The sequence below is a fragment of the Frieseomelitta varia genome, unplaced genomic scaffold (genome assembly GCF_011392965.1).
Source record: "Frieseomelitta varia isolate USP_RPSP 00005682 unplaced genomic scaffold, Fvar_1.2 scaffold_365, whole genome shotgun sequence".
NCBI lineage: Eukaryota > Metazoa > Arthropoda > Insecta > Hymenoptera > Apidae > Frieseomelitta > Frieseomelitta varia.
In genome coordinates this window covers 128,061-149,323 of record NW_025110107.1, presented here as the reverse complement: position 1 = coordinate 149,323, position 21,263 = coordinate 128,061, and the positions used below count along the sequence as shown (strand labels likewise).

At 37.8% G+C, this 21,263-nt stretch overlaps 1 protein-coding gene across 5 annotated transcripts in view; it reads left to right on the top strand.

Moving 5' to 3' along the window:
• Positions 1-21,263, top strand: part of LOC122530937 (trehalase-like) — a 33,084-nt gene that overhangs the window by 979 nt on the left and 10,842 nt on the right. For all 5 annotated transcript variants that reach the window (XR_006307142.1, XR_006307141.1, XM_043658372.1 and 2 more), the window contains exons 2-4: positions 16,612-16,728; positions 18,135-18,436; positions 18,937-19,115. Coding sequence is in view for 3 of the 5 variants with exons in the window: in XM_043658372.1 (XP_043514307.1) it covers positions 16,612-16,728; positions 18,135-18,436; positions 18,937-19,115 (598 nt within the window). In the remaining 2 variants the exon portion in view is untranslated. The remainder of the gene's footprint in view (positions 1-16,611; positions 16,729-18,134; positions 18,437-18,936; positions 19,116-21,263) is intronic.

Here is a 21,263-nt window from a genome sequence, read left to right as displayed (position 1 = left end):
GAGAGACTAGGGATTTCTATAATCATTCAGTAAAGCTAAAGCCTGTCGAGTCAAGTTGCACGAGTTCAGACGATTCGCAGTCACTTCGCCAGCGTGTAATTCTTTCGATCTCGTCTATGTAGTATTCGACTTTGAGTCAAATAATCTGAGACAGCGAGACAACTTAAAAGGGCAAAGTATCAAGGTAATTTTGCTTGAAGAATAATCGAAGACTTCAATTAAATTGTTCTTGTTAAATATTCGTACATGCTAAAATTCGCACAAATTATGCAAGCTGCCGAACCTTCGATTAATTAATCGTGCTTTCAATGATAGCGATCGATTGAACAAATTCATTTCAAGTCCAAACTGCCCAGGTTGTCGAAACGAAACATAAAATTCTTCTGTTTTGTTAAAAAAAAAGGAAAGAAGAAGTGACGATCTCCTTTCTATTCCACTTGAATCGTATCGATACCGGGCTTAACAAAGAGAAACGAGTCAACGTCTCGTAAGACGATAATATTACTTGAGAGCGAGTTATAATACTATAATGTGTTAACATCAGCTTACGACCAGTGTTTATACATTTACGAATGGCATTTTCCTTTCACCTCGCTTACGTTATGAAAACGTAAATTTTGCAAATTATTTTGGTTTACCTGTGTACCGAAGGAGAACGAGATTAATCACGATGAAACGAAAATCGTCAATATTATCTGACCGCGGTGTAGTTTCGTTTATTTCTCTCTCTCGAATTTTTGACTCTTGAAATTTTGAATTCCTGAAGATTCCGATGGAAGATCGTCGAGTCACTCGTCAGAGTTCTAAAAATTTTTGCGAAAATTCGGGATTTTGACAAAAGGTGAACATCGTCGCGAAGAAATACGCTTGGCTGGATAAAAAATATAAATAAAATATATTTGTTTTGTCCAGTCGCAGTTAAAAATAGAACGTTCTACGAGATAAATTTGCCCCCTCCCCCTCCCCCTCCGGGTATGTTGGTCATGTCTGCCCCGGTTAATCACGATCCGGCGAAAGAATTTGATAAATTCCAGTTTTCCGTGGAAACGAGTTTACTTGCGATTTATTTATCGCGCGCTGCAAGGTTGCCATCTAACTCCGTAGGTACGTTCGTTAAGAACAGTACTTAGAATAGTTGTCCTTTTTTATGCAATCGTTTCACTCGAGTTACGAGTGTCATTACCGTCATTACTTGGCTTTTTGTCCAAGGAATCCGACGAGAAACGAGAACGACAATGAGATCGATTTACGACATAATTTCTCGCGGGCATAAACTCTGCGTCTGACGTGAAAATTCTTGAAAAAGTCGCGACGATGATTCATCTCAGACGATCTGCATCTGGCTTTCGCTCGTTGTGAATTTGTTCGTGAAATTTGTAACTTTGTTGTTCGCGGAGAGAATATTTCCTCGCGAAATGTATCATAGATAAATGTGGAGGAACTTTGGTATTTTGATAATTTCAAATATCGGGAAGTAAGTTTTTTGCTGTTTAAATATATATTTGGTTCTAAAAATATTAATAAGCCGTGAATTTCGCGTTATCGAATTGTTATCTCGTATTACGTCGAAGAGCGTTACAGTACAAGCATCGATCTTATTTATTTATTTCATGCACGCGTGAATTGAATAATGTCGGGATGAAAAATAATTTATTAGATTGATGGACAGAGGCAAAAATTTTCGATCCTCTTTGAAACTTTTGAAAAAGCTTATTAATTTTGAGGCTTGATAATTGCTCTTTCATCCTTCAGGCGATTGTTATCGTTGACCTATATATTACAATGTTTATCTACAGTGACTCCCATTAATATTCGAACACATAAATATTGATACTGTTACAATTTTTGTAAAAAGAAATCGTGCAACGATAAACTTGGGCTCACTTCAAAGTTCGAAGCCTCGAAGGATTTAAAAATTGTCTTCATGTATTTGATAAATTTCTAGATTCGATGTTTTCGAAAACGAGGCATCTGACAAAAAATCATTCTACTTTTATTTTCGTAGAATAACCTTCTGTCAATTACTCTTTCCTAGAATCAGTTAAATTTAATCATACCCGATAAAATTTTTAAACTAGATTTTCTCGAGAACCAAAGGTTTAATTAAAAAAAATTGTACTCATTTTTTCACACAGAATCACCTCTTACTCAGTTGTATCATTAGTTGCAGTTATATTGTCAATAGAGCCCAAGTTTGTACGATTTCTTTTTCAAGATTGTGACAAACAGTTTCAACATTTAGTGTCTAAATATTAATGGAAATCACTGTGTATTTTCATCAATTAGGTTATTAAACAGCCCGTCAAATGAATTGGTGTGCACAGCTGATTCTAGTATAACGCAATTCAAGCACGTCTATTTGACCATTCATGATTGCACGCGACCATACGCTGTCTTATTCGACAGACAAATAATGATCGTTGACAACGTGTTTCCGATTCAAACGCTCCGTCGTCGTTGCAAATAATCGAATGTCCTACGATTTCAATCTTTCAATTAATGGTGACTTTATTACCGGCGCGAGAAATTTAGAGAAATATATCGCTTTGGCCCCTCGCTAATTTTACTCGTGTCGCGTACAATAGCACGAAAACAGCTTTGCGAACAATAATAATTTATCGAGAACAAGTAGGTTACGCAAATACGCGATAATTATTGATCGTCGGTGATAACGGTTGCTCTTTCTCTCAAACACGCCGATCTCGTAAACATATTTTTCTAGAAGCGAAAGATCGCTCCAGTTTGATGGATTTCTAGCTGATTTCTCTCGGAGAGCGGAGACTGTCTGAGGAAAGAAAGGAAAGAACGAGGAACGAGCGTATAGGGTACACTCGCTACAGCTGGTGCAGCTTAAAATAAACGACAAGCCAATGGCCGCTGCACTTTCAACGCTATTAAATGTAATTGAACCGACCTCATTGTTCCACCGTGAATTCAGTTCAACGGCTTGAACCTCCGAGTTCAAGGCTAATTCATAATTCATCGCCGACTCCCGATGTGCGATCCCTTCCTTTTTCCCTCTTTCGCCCCTCTTTCGCGATGTTCCGGGGTCTCTCTGACCCGTTAACACAAAGTTCTCCTATTTCGCAGTTAGCAAGTAAATATACATCCCCCCTCCACCCCCGCTTGGAATCAATTCACCTCCAATTGAAAGTTTCCTAGTTTACCCTAACGAACGTGACACGGAAACGCAGTCGAAGACAAATATCCTTCCTCATACGTATGTACATTCGCGACCGGTAACGTAGTCCTACGTCGTTCTAAATTTTTTTTAACTGAATGGCGGTAATGTAGTTCCACGACATTTCAAAATTGGCGCCCTTGTTAATCGTGAGTCTTGTATATCACGCCAAGTGGTTAAATATGATTTTTACAAACTTTGTTTTTACAAACATACAAACTTAATATAATAATAATTTAAACGTACGAGTATTTAATATAACAATAATTTAAACGTACGAACATTTAATATAACAGTAATTTAAACGTACGAATATTTAATATAACAATAATTTAAACGTACGAACATTTAATATAACAATAATTTAAACGTACGAACATTTAATATAACAATAATTTAAACGTACGAACATTTAATATAACAATAATTTAAACGTACGAACATTTAATATAACAATAATTTAAACGTACGAACATTTAATATAACAATAATTTAAACGTACGAACATTTAATATAACAATAATTTAAACGTACGAACATTTAATATAACAGTAATTTAAACGTACGAACATTTAATATAACAATAATTTAAACATACGAACATTTAATATAACAATAATTTAAACATACGAACATTTGCACATTTATCATTCGAAAAGATCGCGACGTACGATGCACTCGTTTTCGATGATAGCGCCATATCGTCGTCAGTCATATTGACGTTTCCTCTCCTAATTACTTTCTTTCCAATCAAACCTAAACCACGTGCATAAATTTTTACTTCGTCTACTTTTTATCATACGTTGCTTGATATTTTTCGCTTACATCAAGGAAACGTTATGCACTATCCAACGCGGTTTTTTCAATAGCCTATGGCACTGAAACGTAATTAAGACCAGCTTCCGTGTCGATTCGCTTTCGAGCAACGTCTCGAGCATCTCCTCCCTCGTGCGGAAGCACGCTTGCCGAGAATCGAAAGCAAATATCCTTCTTAACGTTGGTTGAGCTTATTCGTTACATATTCACGAGAATTTCGGTGTCCCTGCGGGCTGAATCGATTCCCCCGAGGATTTATATCGTGGCGCCCAATCGATCGATGATCACCGTGGAAAACTTCTTTTCAGAGTTCTGCAAAAACAGCGGAAAAATAGCCAAGGTTCTCCGAGTCGACGTCGATGGTGGAAAGTGAAAATTGTTGGGAAAAAATGAAATTCGTCAGAGCGTTTCCTGTGGATTTGAAAGCGTGGCGGTGTCCTCGTTTGTTTCGACAGCGCGAGACGCGAGACGCGTCGTTTTCAATGGGAGAGTACGATCGGGGTATAACCGTCGCCATAAAGACCAGGTTTACGATCCCGATGAAAGTCGGCTCGTCGATATCCCATAAATTCGCCGCACAAATTGATGTCAAGACAAAGTGTCCGACGATAACGGCACCGCTCTTTTCGTTAAAAGTTGGATTATAATCTACGAACCTATAGAATTCCTGTTCAATTCGGTGAAAAAAATCGTAATGTTAAGAATGTCAACGATTTGTTGCACACTATCCTCGCGATTTTTTGTTGCACGATTTATACGATAATATATATTTATTGTATTTAATTTTATACGTGAAAACAATCGCTCGACAAGTACTACATGATTGTTCAAAAGTGAACAAAATTAAACGATACTTTATGCAACGGAGAACCAGAGTCAAGTGTTAGTGCAAAGTATGTTGTAACCTACAACTATTGTAACTTCGTGAGAAGAAATCGTTTAAATACAATGAGTTTTGAGCGATTTTTGTAAAGAGGAGACTTTTCAGTCTTCAAAACCATCGTGGACTTTCTTGTGAAAAGAATTTTTCAGCGCGCAAAATTTTCATGAGAGAAAGATTTTCATTCTTTGCTTACCTAAAACCTTTTGAAGAAACAATTAAAAAGAAGTTTCGAAAATCTTTTGAAGGAACTAATTCAGCGCTGCGAGAGCAGAGGTTTCATGTTTAAAAATGAATTTAGATAGTGCACGAATACCATTTTCTAACCACTACGTGTTTCACGTTTCACTGGTTCTTTCGAGTTTAAATCTCGCAAGGAATTTTTAAGCAAAGGTACACTATCTTATCAACTATATTATATCATCAATTTCTTTACTTTCTTTTTTCTGTGCAGTTAATCGATTCGCTCGATAAATACTGACTCAAAAAGTGTCTCAAGATACTTTAACCTATAATTAAAATCCGAAATGTGTGTTTTAAGACTTTTAAGCGGCAGTAGTGATGAGTATATTAACAATTACCATCTTATTTGAAAATCCACATTCTTAAATATCTATATTTATTATTTTGAGAAAGAAATTAATCGAACGACTGATAATTTCAAGAATTAAGTTTCCTTTCGTAGCAAAGTGCTACCGGCGAGGAAAGATATTGTCGCTCGCGTGCGAAACGTTCGAACAGTTATGTGACTGCTGTCGTGCAGAAAAGGTGTGCACACCATTCTTTACATAATCGAGAATAATATTTCTGCTTGAGAAAAATTTGCCTCTATTGCCGCTTGGATGCCGCATAAATCTAACTGAACATGTACTTTGCAACACGATTCATCGTACATACGTGACGCAGGTTCTAAAAAGCCGACACAAGGAACATTTCTGCAAATTCAGACAACGATGTGGACACGTGGTATACATCTTTGTCAGAAATGGACATACTTTGACGAGAGAAAAGAAATACGCACGACGTATATTTCTCCACTCTATAAAATTAATATCCTTCTTCTCACTCTCTATAATTATCAGAGTTTAAACAATTAACTCCAGCTAAAGAAAAATTTATCGCAGCTAAATCGAAAGCTCTGTACAGATTTTCTACAATTAAAACAGCTCTGTACAAGCTTTTCTACAATTAAAACAAATTTTACCAGAGGCTCTACAGAAAGATTCCATAATGATTTCTACGATTAGATTCGCCAAGAAGATAAATTTGCATATTTCGCGATCTGACAAAGTGTCCCTTCTCGAACCATCGAGTGTAATATTTACTTGGCACTCGCAGTATTTCGTAAAATGGCCATCGCGGTGACAAATTTTTTAACGTCCCGTTGTAAAATCCAGCAGTTTGCTAACGTTCAAAGAGGTGAAAGGAGTACGTACGTTTCTTCATGTGTTATGGAGGAAGACCGGATTGAAGGTTGTTTCAAGTGGTGCACGCGCAACCGCGGAATCAGGATCAAAGATCCGCCAATAAAAAGCGCCAACTGCGGGACCATTGAAATTCCGATTACGCGACCGGTTGTCTCTGCTCCTCCGTAGAACGTTTAGTTCGCTGGAAACTAAATTTGCTCGCGTTCTTCGGTGAACAAACGAGAATGGATGGATGTAACGTGGGAAAGGGAACGGAATTTTACTGTTTCGCCGAGGATATCGGAAGGAAATTATATCGCAGGAAATTATATTGGAGCTCTTAAAAAACCTGTAAATCCGTACGAGCTCGTAATACGATCGTACTCTCAACAAAGTAGTATAACGCTTCAGCTGCGCGATGCGTCACAATTGAATTTTTTTGGTTTGGAATTGTTGTCTGCGAAGAAAATGTTTGCGTCTGCGTGGCAATCGATGGTACCTTTCGAACATCTTGCCGGTGCGAAAAAATGTGTTGTAATAACGAGATATCTATAGAGAAGTGAAACTCTAGACGTGTCCTTGTCATGAATTCGTTATGAAACGTTGATTGTCTCTCGCCGCCGCGCCGATGAGCACACGATAATGGCAGTTTATCTCGGATTGGAGTTCCAATCAACATTGAAACAAATTCATCTTGACGTGCGCGCATGCCGTTATAGCCGATATACTCCGCGCTTCAATTGTCCGGCGCGATAGGAGACGATAGGAATTTTCCCGTCTCGTTCGATAACTCGGAAGAGTGTTTGAGAGTCTGTCGTCGTTTGACGACGTTTAATTCACCAATACTAACGCGCCGTGGAGAATTCTGCGCGATAGTACGAACAACTGGATTCGAGTCGCTCGAACCAGATACGAAGTCCAGTTTTCAAACAAACCGTGACAGAATCTCTGAAATTAACGGGTGTTCAGAAACATAGAGAGGGGACGTTTAAGGGGGCAGGACAGTTTGACGGGCCTAAAAATTACGAATACTTTGGACGGCTAGTAAAAATAAAGTACATGTTTGATTGGCATGAGCGTTTGTGGTTTATTTTAACACATTATGAACTATAAAAAGCAACATTAAAGAAAGAGAGAAAAATAGGGCTCTTATTTAACTTTTTACATAACTTTTTTTTACATTGCCTATCGGTGTGCATGATTCCAGCCAAACAGGGTTGGCTGCAACAAAAAAGCAATATTCTCTAGGAATTGACGATTTCATTTTTGTGAACTTATTGTTTCTGATGTATCGAATTTATGCCAAAAATTTCTACATTTTTTTTTGTTTACATTTTTCGAAATTGTTAAAAATTAGAATCGCCAATCCCTAGTAAATGTTACACTAAAGATACACACCAAGTTTCACAATAATCGGTTGGTTAGATTCCGAGATATCTTGCACACCGTTTCTAAAAACCTTCAAAGTTTCAAGAAAAACTTTCAAAACGTCATTTTTCATATGTATCCTTTACTTACTTTTTTTTACTTATGTATCGCGGCTCATGGTTCTTACAATTCATAACTAAATTGAATCCAAGTCTCCTAATATTCGATTCGCCAAAAGTAATATTCACACGATTTACACTTTACAATACTGCTTAAAGTTGTAAACAGTGACACAAATTCAATTATTCTGTATTCGCGGATTTATTATTATACCCCAAAATAAGTCATTTTAAAGGCTAGCACCTTTTGTATCTTATCTCCAAGACTTCGAACTATTATTTAAAACAAAACAAAAAAAAAAAATCGATTTTTTGAAAATTTCAAACTGCCCTGACTCCTTAAAAGAAACGCGCGATAAGGGTGCATCGCGCCGGGCCAAAATACAGGGGTTGCACGGAGAGATAAAAGTTTCCAAGGGGAAAAGTAAAGTAAAATAAAGGGAAAGTAACATTCGATTCTGGTGTTGTTCGCTTTCGCTGCCGCTCTCGGCACGATTCGAGCAAATTTCCATTTACGAGCAGCACGAAAAGTCCGAAGGCTGTGGGCGAAACCCATTTTCAGATTCATTTCGAACGTTAGGAGATTCTCAGGAGGTAAACACGAGTGTTGGAGGAAAGAGAGTCCGCGCGTTTGCGGAAGAAATTTTCCATGCTACATCTAGCGGAAACCCCCGTTCCGGGTCAATCTGCCCGGGACTTTCGTCTGACGATAGTTGACGAGGACGGAATAAATAGAGGAGAGGAAACAGTCGAGAAGGAAAGAGAAAGAGAGAGAGAGAGAACCGAAAGGAAAGATAGACAAGCGTCGAGATGACTCTTCGATTGACCCGTGAAACCTCGGAGCAGTTCAATCTTATAGCGAGTAGGCGATAAGACAGGGTGGAAAGGTCGAGTTACTTCGATCCAGGGAATCAATTCGATTTGCTTCGTGGCCGACTCATAAGAAGGAAGTTGGTCTCTGGAGAATCTCGGTGACGTTCGACTGACGTCTCGTTTCGAGATCCTCCTCGTTGAAATCTCCTCTCTGGAGAGAAGAGAAGAGAGAGAGAGAGAGAGAGAGAGAGAGAAATACCTCTTCGTTCGATTATTTTGAGCGCGAAACATCGGTCTGACCTGGAAGCTTCGTAGAATTCTATCGTCGATTGCGAGAACGTATCGTATTCTGTTGTCGACTTAAGTATTTCCCAGTTTTTACCTGTTGCTTCGCTCTGAACTCGCGTTAAACGAGCTGTGCATCTTCGAAACGAAACACGAGCTCTTCAAGCATAATGTGTGCGCAACCTTGTCCCGTTTCATCCGAGTTTTCGAGAGTCGAGAGGCAGATACGATTGGGAAATTTCCCACAATTTTTTCGTGTTGCATTCCGCACCGATGAAACGACTAGAACGTAACAGGGGAAATTACGCGACGTGTTGTACAAAGTGATATTGTTTGAATCGATTTGTACGAATCCACCGTGCGGTTTGCGCGTTCAAGTGCTTACATCATGTCGTGCCGATTGTCAAAGAGAAGCAGAGAGCTGTAAAGGATTTCCGTTACGCGAATGAACGATCGACGCTCCGAGCGACACCGCTTCCAGGATTATTCTATCGACGCTCTGATTCTCTGATTCAAGTTTTAGGCGAAGATTCTCGATCCGGATAGCGTCTGCCTCGTGGAGGTTCACTTTACGTTGCAGAAATTAGTGAAAATGAAATAAAGGAATTCTCAATTAAATTGCAGTTCGATCGAGTACATAGCTTTGAATGGTTAGTATCATTATGGCGTAGGTGTTTTACAATAGTACTGAGTTACCAAATTTGTTTGAATTTTGTTCCGATATTTGTTACGTTGAAAAATTCCTGACACTTGGGAACGCGTGACGATTGTTTTTAAACGAAAATCTAAGCAAAATGAAAATTTAACTTTCTAGTTATTTCCTTTCACAGACGTCATGTTCTTCGGAAGCAAGTTGATTTTGAAGGCTTTCTCCACGGCAAAATTTCACCTTTTGAATAATAAAAAATAGTGTTACAGGACTTTAGAGATGCTTAGGCATCTTTACCAGAAAAGAAGTTAGATGCTCTAACGATATAACTGTCGTTACATAACATTCTAATATTATTATAATATAATTCTCATTACGTATTTACATTGCACTATTATTATAAATTATTATATTATTAATATAAATGCACGATTAATAATATACATGAACACGTATTTAAAATGCTTCATTATCATTTATTAACTTGCAATATTATTATAATTATATTACTCTGACAATATAATTGTCATTATGTAACATATTATTACATTAATGTAAATTATTATAACATTAATATAAATGTTCGTTTTGATAATATACGCGAAGAATGTTTCATTTATTATTTACTTCGGATATGATATTAATCAAACGAACGAAGTTACCGGAATTCCCAAATGAGGGAACATCGAGTACAACGCCGTTTATGCAACCGTTTATGCCAGTGTTATTTCTCAACGCTTTCCACCTCATTAATCTCCTCTCATATTGTTTCTCTAAAATAGAATTGTCTTCTAGTTAGCACATAAATCGCGAGGCCATTGTTCTTCGTACAATTCAGCTGACACACCGGCCAATTGGTCGTTCTAGGAAATTTCAACTACACAAACTGTTGCCCTTGTCCAATTCACGATTTATGGTTTTAATCCTCTCTCTGTGTCGCATAGGATCTTCGGTGTGCGTGCATCGTTCTTGGCTAAATTGAGACTGAATCTCATCTCGGTTTCACTCTTTGTAACAAACCGACTCGTTATATGGCGTGATCAGTTCAGCAAAACACAAAATACTCCATAATTAATAGCAAGTTAGAATGTCATTTAAAATTATGGAACAAAATTATTTTATGCAGGCTTGGTTTTGAGGAAAATTTATTTATAACAGTATTTATTTGTGACCTTGATAGCTCTTTAATGCATAGTTTCCGAAATCGTGTGATTTTTACGTGTAAAAATAAATATGTGGAACAAAATTTTTCTGTATGACGCTACGTTTTCGAAACAATTGAGTTTGAATGTTCATCACGTACGCTACGAATTTAACTAACGACTAGACACGAGAGGAAAGAATAATCAATAGGAGAATATTCCATGTTCAAAAATAAATAAAAAATCTGCAATAAAATTTTTTCATTTGCAGCTTCATTTTTAAGAAAATAGACTGAATTGGTACACGTGTGTTTGATAAATTTTTAAACTCGATGTTCTTGAAAACGAGGCATCGTACAAAAGAATGTTACTTTCACACATCAGTATAACGACATCCCATTAATTATTATATACCGTCACGTCTAAATTCACCAAGCACATCTAATGAAATTTTCAAACTCGAGTTTCTCGTGTAACAAACAGGTCACATGGAAAAATGTTATCCTTTCCTTCTCCGACTTATTTTCACATGTTTCAACAAAAGTTTCCTCTGTTGAGCATTATCTCTACATGACAATATCTTGCGTTTATGTTTACATACTGCTTCAGATATTGCAGAATAACGATAAACTTTATTGCTCGAAAAATCATTAGAAATGTTTTCTATCGACATTGAGTGCGTGTCTTTGATTTTATCTTCGTACACGTGGCTGCATCAATTTTACGCTGTGGAGTCGAATGAGAATCAAGAAAAGTTAGATCACGTGGCTGCCAAGAAAATAAGGTCGATTTTAAGATTAACCATGGAAATATTACGAAGTCGGAATAATTATAACTTTCGAGCTCTTGGATTGGAAGTCTGGTCCGCGTTAAGAAATGAATCCTCGAAAGTTGGAGGACGTTTGTAGACACCTCTCTCTCTCTCTCTCTCTCTCTCTTAATCAAGAAAATTGCGTGGAAATACAGGAATACTGAGATTTTCTTGACAGTCGAAGTGGATCAAAGTTGAAAATTAATTGAGTGGCAATTCACTTCGATACCTTGCGGGATTTGATGGTCGAATGAAGTATAATTCACCCCGAGTTTTCCGCGGCTCACCAACGCTCGCTTTTGTGCAGTTTACGGTCTCATCGTAGATTTGGTTTCAAGTTTAATCATTTCACAGAGAAACGACTGCAGTTGGCAAGTTGTTTTGATAATCGGGATATCCTAATTCCCGCGATCCCGCCTATATAGCATAATTATCGTCACGAATCCAGAAGTGAATCTCCGAAATCGAAATCGGTATCAGTTGCATTTTGCAATTGGCGCATCGAACATTAAGTAAAATTATTTTATCAACGGCAGATTTCATTTTCGAAATTTTCTGCTCCCGAAGTTCCTAACTTGTCGTGTAACAGCGTCGTGGGAAACTCCACTTTATAATCTCATGATCGTAACCGTGGCCATTACCAGCATATGTACGCGTGCAAGGTGTTTAATAAATGGCCGTGATGGTGTTGTCGACCGTTTAAAACACGGAAACAGCCATAACTCAGCCGCTTTGACAGTTTTGTTTTATCGCGTAACTATAGTTTCAGAGACGTCTCGCAGATTTATCTTCTCCGATGTTACGTTACTTCATTTACATGTTATTTAGTTAGCCGCTCGTCATCGAGCCACACTTCGCGTTCTCTGCACTTCCGTATCCTGTTCTCCTTCCTGAATGAATGTAAAAGTCACGCAATTGCTGCAATAATCGCCCGGAGAGCTTTGAATATTATTTACGGCACTGTTTGCATAATACGCAGTCGTCCACATGCCATTATTAATAGCGAGATATATGTATATTTATTCTTCCCTGCGGGAAATGAAATCGCCTCTCTCTCTCTCTATCTCTCTCTCCCTCTCTCTCTTGTACGAACGTACACGTACATAGAGTTTATTATTACCGTTAGAAAATTTTCCTTCGTTATCTCTCTTAATTCGTTAATATTATATCAAACTTTCTGTATGCAAATATTTTTTTAAATCTAAATATTTTCAGTCGCGCAGTTGGTTGATTTATCTCCCTCGCTGCTTATTCAATAATATGTGGAATACGAAATTAATCGCCGCAAGTTTGAATCAACAAATAGAATTTGCAGATGTGTCGAATACATACGTAGACGAGTGACAAACTGAACGTGTTCCTCTCGATCGAGTCAATTAACTCAACTTTCTTGGAGGAAGTCAGCTGTTTGTAAATTTGAAAGTTTGAAGTTCTCGTGTCTTGTAAGTTTAAAAGGAAATTCTTGCTGGACTTCGAGCGACGCTTCTCCACGCGAGAGAGTACCCATTCGAAATTCCTCGGGAGCGTGTAAGATTTAATCGGCAAGCGTGGAAATCCTGCGAGAGTATGCAGTCTGAATTACAAGGGAAAGCAGATTTAGCTGAGCGAGCCACCGTGAATCTTTCGTCGCTCAAGGTCCAACAAAATTTGTTGAAGAAGCTCTTACCAAGTATTTATTTAACAATTGCCTTTATTTAACAATTTCCTCGTACCCTGAATTTAATTTTCGTTCGTTCTATGCCGTTTTTTTCAACGACAAATACCAAAATCATCAATAAGCAAAGTTCCCTCAACTTGATTAATTCGTCCCTCTAGTCAGAAAGCAAATACAACGAGCAAATATAAGCCAATTTTTCTCGACAACTTACTCATTTAATGACGTTTGATGACGACAAATTCCACGTAATTCCAATTTCGATTAATTTGTTTGGTACGGTTTCGTATCATGCTACGAATACGCTACGTTCCGAAGCTCGTTCGCAACAGGTCCGAATTCAAGGGGCAATTTATTCCGAATTGTATCCCGGAATGAAATGAGCGTGAGAGAAAGAGGAGTGTTGATTAGGCCGATTGAAGAAACCCTCTGAGAAACCTTTTTTTTTCTTTTGAAGTCGACCGCATCTCTCCAGCCTCTTCCCCCTTATGTGAAATAGCCTTCATTAACTTCGGGGGAGTTCTCGAAATATTATTAGCAGGGAAACAGAGAGGCGTAAGAGGACGAACGATCGAAGATTATGATAATCAACGACGTGGTCCTTCTAACGACATTCTCGTCCCGATTTTCGTACAATTTCTGTCCATTTTGATATCAAAAGGATTCTCTTCTTTTTGTTTCTAAAAACTTTTCTTCCACATTTGTTTTATTGTCAATATAATTAAATATAATACTAAATATATAATTATATAATTATATAATTAAATATAATATTAAATATATAATTTTATATATATATATATATAAAATTAAATATAACACTAAATATATAATTATATAATTAAATATAATACTAAATATATAATTATATAATTAAATATAATATTAAATATATAATTTTATATATTTTTTATTTATTATTTATTATAATATTTTTTATTTATTATAATTTTAAATATATATATATAATTAAATATAATACTAAATATATAATTATATAATTAAATATAATATTAATTTTATATATATATATATACACAGTTTGAGATTTCGTGAAAGATGTGTGGAAAGTTTTATCTGTATAAACGTGGGATACCGAAGAAATTTCAAGTCCGAATGGATGCATAGTTCTTCGTCGAACGAAAGTACATTGTTTCGAAGGATAAAACAATGGCAGAAGAAGCAGGTAGCCTGATTGAAGATTCTGCAACCAGAATGAAACTATTTCCTCTGCTCGAAACATCCTCAGAACGATCGAAGAAATCATGGTTCTTCAACGGCGGCGCAGTCACTTCGAAACTAAAAGTTCGTGACATATTTTATCACCTAGTTTCTTACGGCGTCTGTCATATTTATCGATCTTTTCTCCTTTTCCCCAAGAAGTCGGATCTCCGACCATTAAATCGATTTTCATCGCGTTTCCCTACGATCAATCACACATAAGATTACGATACCATCCGAGAAAATGGGCCAATTTCATCCCCTCGCTTCTCTTCGAATAGATTTACCTTTTCGATTATCGTTCACGCGAAGCAAACTCTCCGTATGTACAGCGTATATTTTAACGCAGCTCGAACTGCTGTCGAACTGCGAATGGGGGAAAAAGGAGGCAAGGTAAAGGCCATCCATTAGGAGTTTTGAAGGCTCGCGCGGCAAGATTCCATCGATCAAACGCCGACACCAAAGATACTGGCGTGTGTCCGATAGAAAGGGAAACTGTAACGTAGAATAACGAAGGTCGACAACCTCGAGACAGGTCCCTGATATTTTTCTTTATTCCACTTTTTCTTTTCGCCCCTTGGCTGGGGCGAGTGCGAAATCCAGGAGAAGGGGGCGACGACCGGCGATATTTACGATGTCATCGTTGCGTTTTCTCATCTCGAGAAGAGAGTGGAAAGGGAAGAATGCATGAAAGAGACAAAAGGAATTCGAAGACTGAAAGAATGAGCCGGAGGATACTTTCATTTTCTTTTTCTCGGACGAGAAACGACGAGGAAACGCCAGGGAGAATCGAAAGATTCTACTCGAGCTCGTCAAAGAATTTTCTTATTTTTAGCTTTTCGAGAAGCTGAGAAATATCAGGGTGTCCCATTTCGATTTATAAATGCAATTATCGTCCAAGCTATTCGTCATTTAAAAAATATCTCAAATGCATTTTTTTTTGTTTTCTATTTCAAGAGGACAAGTCATACAAATTAATCATTATCACACATGATACGTAGTCTCTAAATAGACACTCTAGATAAACGATATGAAAGTCGTTATTACTTTTTCAAGTATAGTTATGTAATTTTTTTTTTTTTTTGCATCAATCGACGCAGCAGATTCGTCGTTTTGTACAAAAAAAAAGAAAAATATTAACCTACATACGTCTAAAACCCTAAAACTGATTTAGATGTTTTTTTTTTTTAAATCTATGGATAAAAAACGAGGACAGTATGAGTACAAGAATACTACTTTTGTTCTTCCATGTTTTTCGTATGATAGATTTTATAAAATTAAAATTAAGCTTTTCGATATACGTAGGTTAATACTGTTTTTTTACAGAAAATGACTTGCTGCGTCGACTGGCATAAAAAAATTACGTGATTATACTTCAGAAAATAGCAGCGACTTTCATATCTTCTACATGTATCAAGTATATTATTATCTTCTCGAAACAGAAAATATATATATATATTTGAGACGAATAGTTTCGCAAATAATTCGTAGAATAAAATGGGACACCCTGCATGCAATTTTAGCGGTATACATATTTATCGTCGGCAACTACATTTTTAAATATTCTTGAATCACATAACAAAGGATCGAATGATTCACAATAATTCGAGCAAATTTCCAGCAAACTTCAACGAACCTCTCGTTGGATGATCTCGCGTGATTCGATATATAAATGTATTAAAAGTTGTTTCCAGCAGCGATGACTGCTTCCGATAAACACGATTCTCGAAGTTCCGCTGTTTGAACGTTGCGCGATAAGCTGGAGATAAGATTGCAGATCGATAGATAAAACCAGAATTTTTCTTGTAATCGAAGAAACGCTACTCGTTCGCTTTTCTACCGGAATTGCAACGCACACCGAGATTCAAATGATCGACACGAGATTAAAAGTTTCGATCTCCAAATATTCGGAATGTTTACATAATTATTTAAAACGAGAATTGTACGCGTTGTCTTTCAATTGTTGTGTCGCCACGTAGGATGATGATAGAACGTAGTCTGGCTAAGATTTTGCATCGAGTTATTCCTTATTAAACGATCCTTCGGCGCGAGCAAAATCGGATCAGTGGGTAATCAGCTTAAAAGACGGTTGAATAACGTAATCAGATTATTGATTCGCGTCGCTCCCTGCAACGATAACGCGTTACAGCTTCATTTACGACGCCGATAATGCTACATTTTGAGAAAAAAAAGAAAGAAATTGCATTATCATAAGATAAGTACGTTATGATGCTCTGACGTACATTCTTTTGCTTTTCTTTTCCAGCGAGATCTACTGCACCGGTGAACTGCTGAAGACCGTGCAGCTAGCTGGTATCTTCAACGACAGCAAAAAGTTCGTCGATCTTCATCAGCTAAACGACCCCGAGATAACTCTTTCCAAGTAAGTTTGACCAACCGTTTGATACTCGTTTCACGCGATACAAACTTGTTCAGAAGATCGTCCTTGTCCTTTCGTAAATTTCATTTTTAAACGGGCAAGTGAGAGAGAGATCAATGTGTGCTCTTCGCTCGGTGTTCTATAATTTCGAATTCGGCCCCAGAGATAAAGTTCTAACGTTCGTTCTAGCGTTGGCGGCACAAAAGCAGCGTGTTTGCAATTTACGACCGCACCGAAAATGAAATCACCGTAGAATCGTCAGGTTTTGAAATTGCTGCCGCATTAAGTCACCACCCGTTTACTAGGACGTTTATAGTATTCAGTTTACGATGCCTGGCTACGTTCACATTCGTCCACTCGCTCACTCGCTCGGCGAAACTTGGTCCTGTCCTTCGGGATAACACGGGCCGGATTCAATCTCTTGATAATCCGTTACTGCAACAGCGAATGCAAGTCTGACCAAACGAGATTTCACAGGCGACGAAAATTTTGGCGACGAAACTGATTTCAACTGATTGAAAATATTTCGAAAACTTTGGCCACTTTTGGCAATTACGAGGATTAGTTCGAAGTCAGTTCAGTCGCGCTGATTTCTCATTTTATCGGCCCTTGTTACGATTTTGAATCTGTTTTATTTTCGCGGGCAATCCGAGCACAATCGCAGTCTCGTTGGAACGTTACCGCTGGCAGTTTCCGCCGTCGAAATTCGCTCCCGTTTTACGAGCCAGAGGAAAAACGTGAAGTTAGATTAACTTGTAACTTTCAAGTAAGGTTAGTCGACGAAAACTAAACTGATATTTAAGGGTCGGAAGAGGAGTTGAAAAAATGAAGAAAACATCAGACGTAGACGGAAATTCTGTCTCTCTATTATTGGGTCGAGTCATAAATAATTTCCATTTAGGTGAAACAAACTGACTTTATTCGTCGATAAAAAAAAAAACAACAATTATATCCTAATTTATGATATATTCGCCATTAACCTCTTGCGCGTGCTGTACACGTCGAGAATTTTTCGTCCCAAATTGCAACATTTTCTCAGTTTTTAATAGTATATTTAAATGTAACCCATTGTCTCAGTTCGCAACCCAGGCGAAACAAATGATGAGTCTATTACTTCTTAATAATTTCTCTCCAGTGATATATCGACGAGTTCAAAAAAAAAAAAAAAAAAAGAAAGCGACGATTCTATTGTATACGGTTCGGTCACTCGTTATGGTCCGCGAACCAGTTGCCAGCGCAAGCGGTTAACTCAACGCCAACTTAACTTACTTAAAATGATTTACGACTCAACCTAATATTTTGCTAACAAAGTTATACAAGTAAAGCACGATGGTATCCACAAAGTTAAAAGATACCATTCTCCTCGAGTGACTTTTTAGTTGGATTTGTCTGACGAATTGCGATCACAGCTTTCGCAGTTTGATGAACGAAACGGGCAACAAACCGACGAGAAGCCAGGTGGCTCGGTACGTCGAGGAAAATTTCAGCTCGTCGAATGAGCTGCTAAACTGGACACTGCCTGATTGGACGGAGAACCCTTCGGTCTTGAAGCGCATCCACGAAACCAAGTATCGTGAATGGGCGAGAGCTCTGAACGGGGTTTGGAAGGAACTGGCGAGAAAGATAAATCCTGAAGTGGCCAAGCACCCGGAGAGGCACAGTCTGATCTACGTGCAGAATGGCTTCATCGTTCCCGGTGGTCGTTTCAAAGGTAAAGAAGGGAAAAAAAGCATGTCATGCAAAATATGTGAGAAAACGTTTCGTTCGACGAGCAAGCATCGTTCGTTTTCGTACGAAAACAGTACACTCGCGACAAAACGTTCGAATTTTAATTTCTGGCTACACTCGTAACAATAGAGAAGCATTATAATACGCGGGACATTGTATTTTACGTTAACTCCGTAGCATAAATTCAGATATGCTGTTTCACTGTTTCGCGTTTCATTCATGTTAAATACAATTGGCTCGGAGAGACGATTGAAATATACGATTGCAACCGAATTATATTGGTAACAAATATAGCGAGCAACATGCAAATTAAATTTCCAACGGAGATCGTTAGCATTTGCGAAGTAGATTTTCGAAAGTTTCGCTGCGCGAGAACGTGAGTTTTCAATAGCATTGAAAGTGTTTTCACTCGTCAACGAATATAATATGAAAATGTTGAAATGTGTATAATACAATATAATATCGGAAGCTTTTCCCCGACAGAGTTTTATTATTGGGACAGTTACTGGGTGATCGAAGGCCTGTTATTATCCGACATGTATCAAACTGCCAGGGGAATGATAGACAATTTCTTATACATGGTGAAGAAATATGGGTTCATACCGAACGGCGGTAGAATTTATTACCTCATGAGGAGCCAACCGCCCTTGATACATCTCATGGTACGTTACGCCCTTTCACATCCATCTTTCATTTTTTAGCCGTCTGCAGAAACGCAGACGTATGTATTCCTGAACACGTAGAGCGAATCTGTTTTGAAATCACAAACGATTCCTTCTTAGCACGGCCGTTGCTAATAGTCCATCGACCGAACTCGAGCAATTTTTTTTTCGAAATTTTTGCAAGAATCTGTGATTTAGCTCTGGATTCACTCTGAATTCCAATGAAACTGCGCGAGCGTTCTCGAACTCTCTGTCGAGCGTTCGTTTCGAAAACTTGTTCTCCTCGTTAGCGTGTTTACTTGTCGGAAATTCACTTGGACATGCTGTAATTACGAATTCTTTTCAATTTATGGATCTATAAATAGCATTCTATACAATAGGGAACATACGGGCACTAATATCTGTCCAATGTGTGGAAAAAGAGAGGAAACACCTGTGTAATAGTTTGATTGTCATCTCTTATCAGCGTGTGAGATTTACAGAATTAGATATTTATAGGAATGACAGAGCTGTGCTGACCAGCAACAAAAATATGCTCGTTTAATGAGTTGGCAAGAATTATTTCTGATGTGCAAAAAGGAAGTAATAAGAAGAGGCTAGGAGACCCGTCAAAACAAACCAAAAGGAAATAATAATATTATTAGAAGAATCTTCTTTCGAGAAAAGAGATATATAAATTTAATATACAAAGAGAATTAAAAAACTAAATAATTTTATATAAAAGTCAAGGCGTAACCAAGTTAACACTAGAACTACCAAAATGGTAAAAGTGGCCGTTTGAGTGTTTTTGTTAAATATTTACAGATACGAGACAGTGTATTTTAAAATACATAAATGAAATCTCGTGCATCTTATTGTATCATACAAATTCTCTGTTTCTTTTACTTTCTTTTCTCTGATGGAAATTTCATGCTTTAGTCGTTGGTTTAGTGTTGACAAAAGGAATCGACAAATAAATTCCTACGTACGACTGTGAATCTACATATTTGGTCGGAGAAGAAAAACTGTGAAACATGAGTATCTATTTAAAAAGAACAGAACCAATATGTATCCAATGCAACCGAATTTTATCAACCCATCATCTTCTATTTGAATTAAGCAAAATAACTTCACCGGCAGCTCTGACGTCGCAGAAACACGTAGGAAATGTCCTGAAGGATATCTAAAGATCTAACGTCTACCATAAGATATAATCGTCTTGAAAAGAAGGAAACAATACCTAGCCGTCGCTAATGACCAGAAGGTAGATAAATTAAAAAAAAAAAATTGTGAAAATCAACAAAAACAGCAGTGATGAATTGACATTCGAGCTGCAGCAACAACAACAACAAAAGGAAAGGAGAAACGTAATTACGAATTAGCTCGAGGAAAGTAGAAAGTCGCACAAAGATGCGTCAATTAATCGTCAATTAATCAGAGATTGCGGGCAGAGGTCGACACGGGTGAATAATCGTATTGATTGCAACCTCGGTTGGATTAATCGAGTCGCGCAAGTTACCTATTCTACGATGAGAGACGGCTCGTCGAGTTTGAAAGTCACTTGACCGCGGCGGATAATAGCTTGCTCTCTGAAATTTCCACGAGCGATAGCGGAACGATACCATTCTGACGTGGGTTGCAGTTGTTGAATCCTACCTCTATTTGTTCGAACAACTTGTCGAGGGAGAGGAGGTTTAAAACTCGACCTGCCCGAGACCACCTCGGACAAAAGTTTTCGCATTTCCGTTTTTTCGGCGCGGGCGGGAAATCTGGTGCTGGAAACATTTCCACGCAATTCTACTTGGACGACAGGCTCGATAAGTTGGAAAATTTCTGTAATTTAAGAGCGAGATCGATGCAACAAGCGTGGACGCGGTTGAAACGTGGCTGCCGCGGACAGGGAGCTAAAGCGATCCCATTCATAGTGAAATTGAATACTTGACTTTTCATCTCCTTTCGCGGCGATGGAGATAAACCACCGTGGAAAAAAGTATTAAAATCTTGTAGTTGGTGGAAACCTTCGGTACAATTATGTTGTTAAACCTAGCCTTCTGTCACGTTTGTGGCGTTGCATTCATTCGCTTGGAATGAAATTCAAAACGAGTGTGATACTTGTGAAAAGTCAAATTTAATATTCCTAAAAAAAACGAAGGAATGGTTGAAGCACGG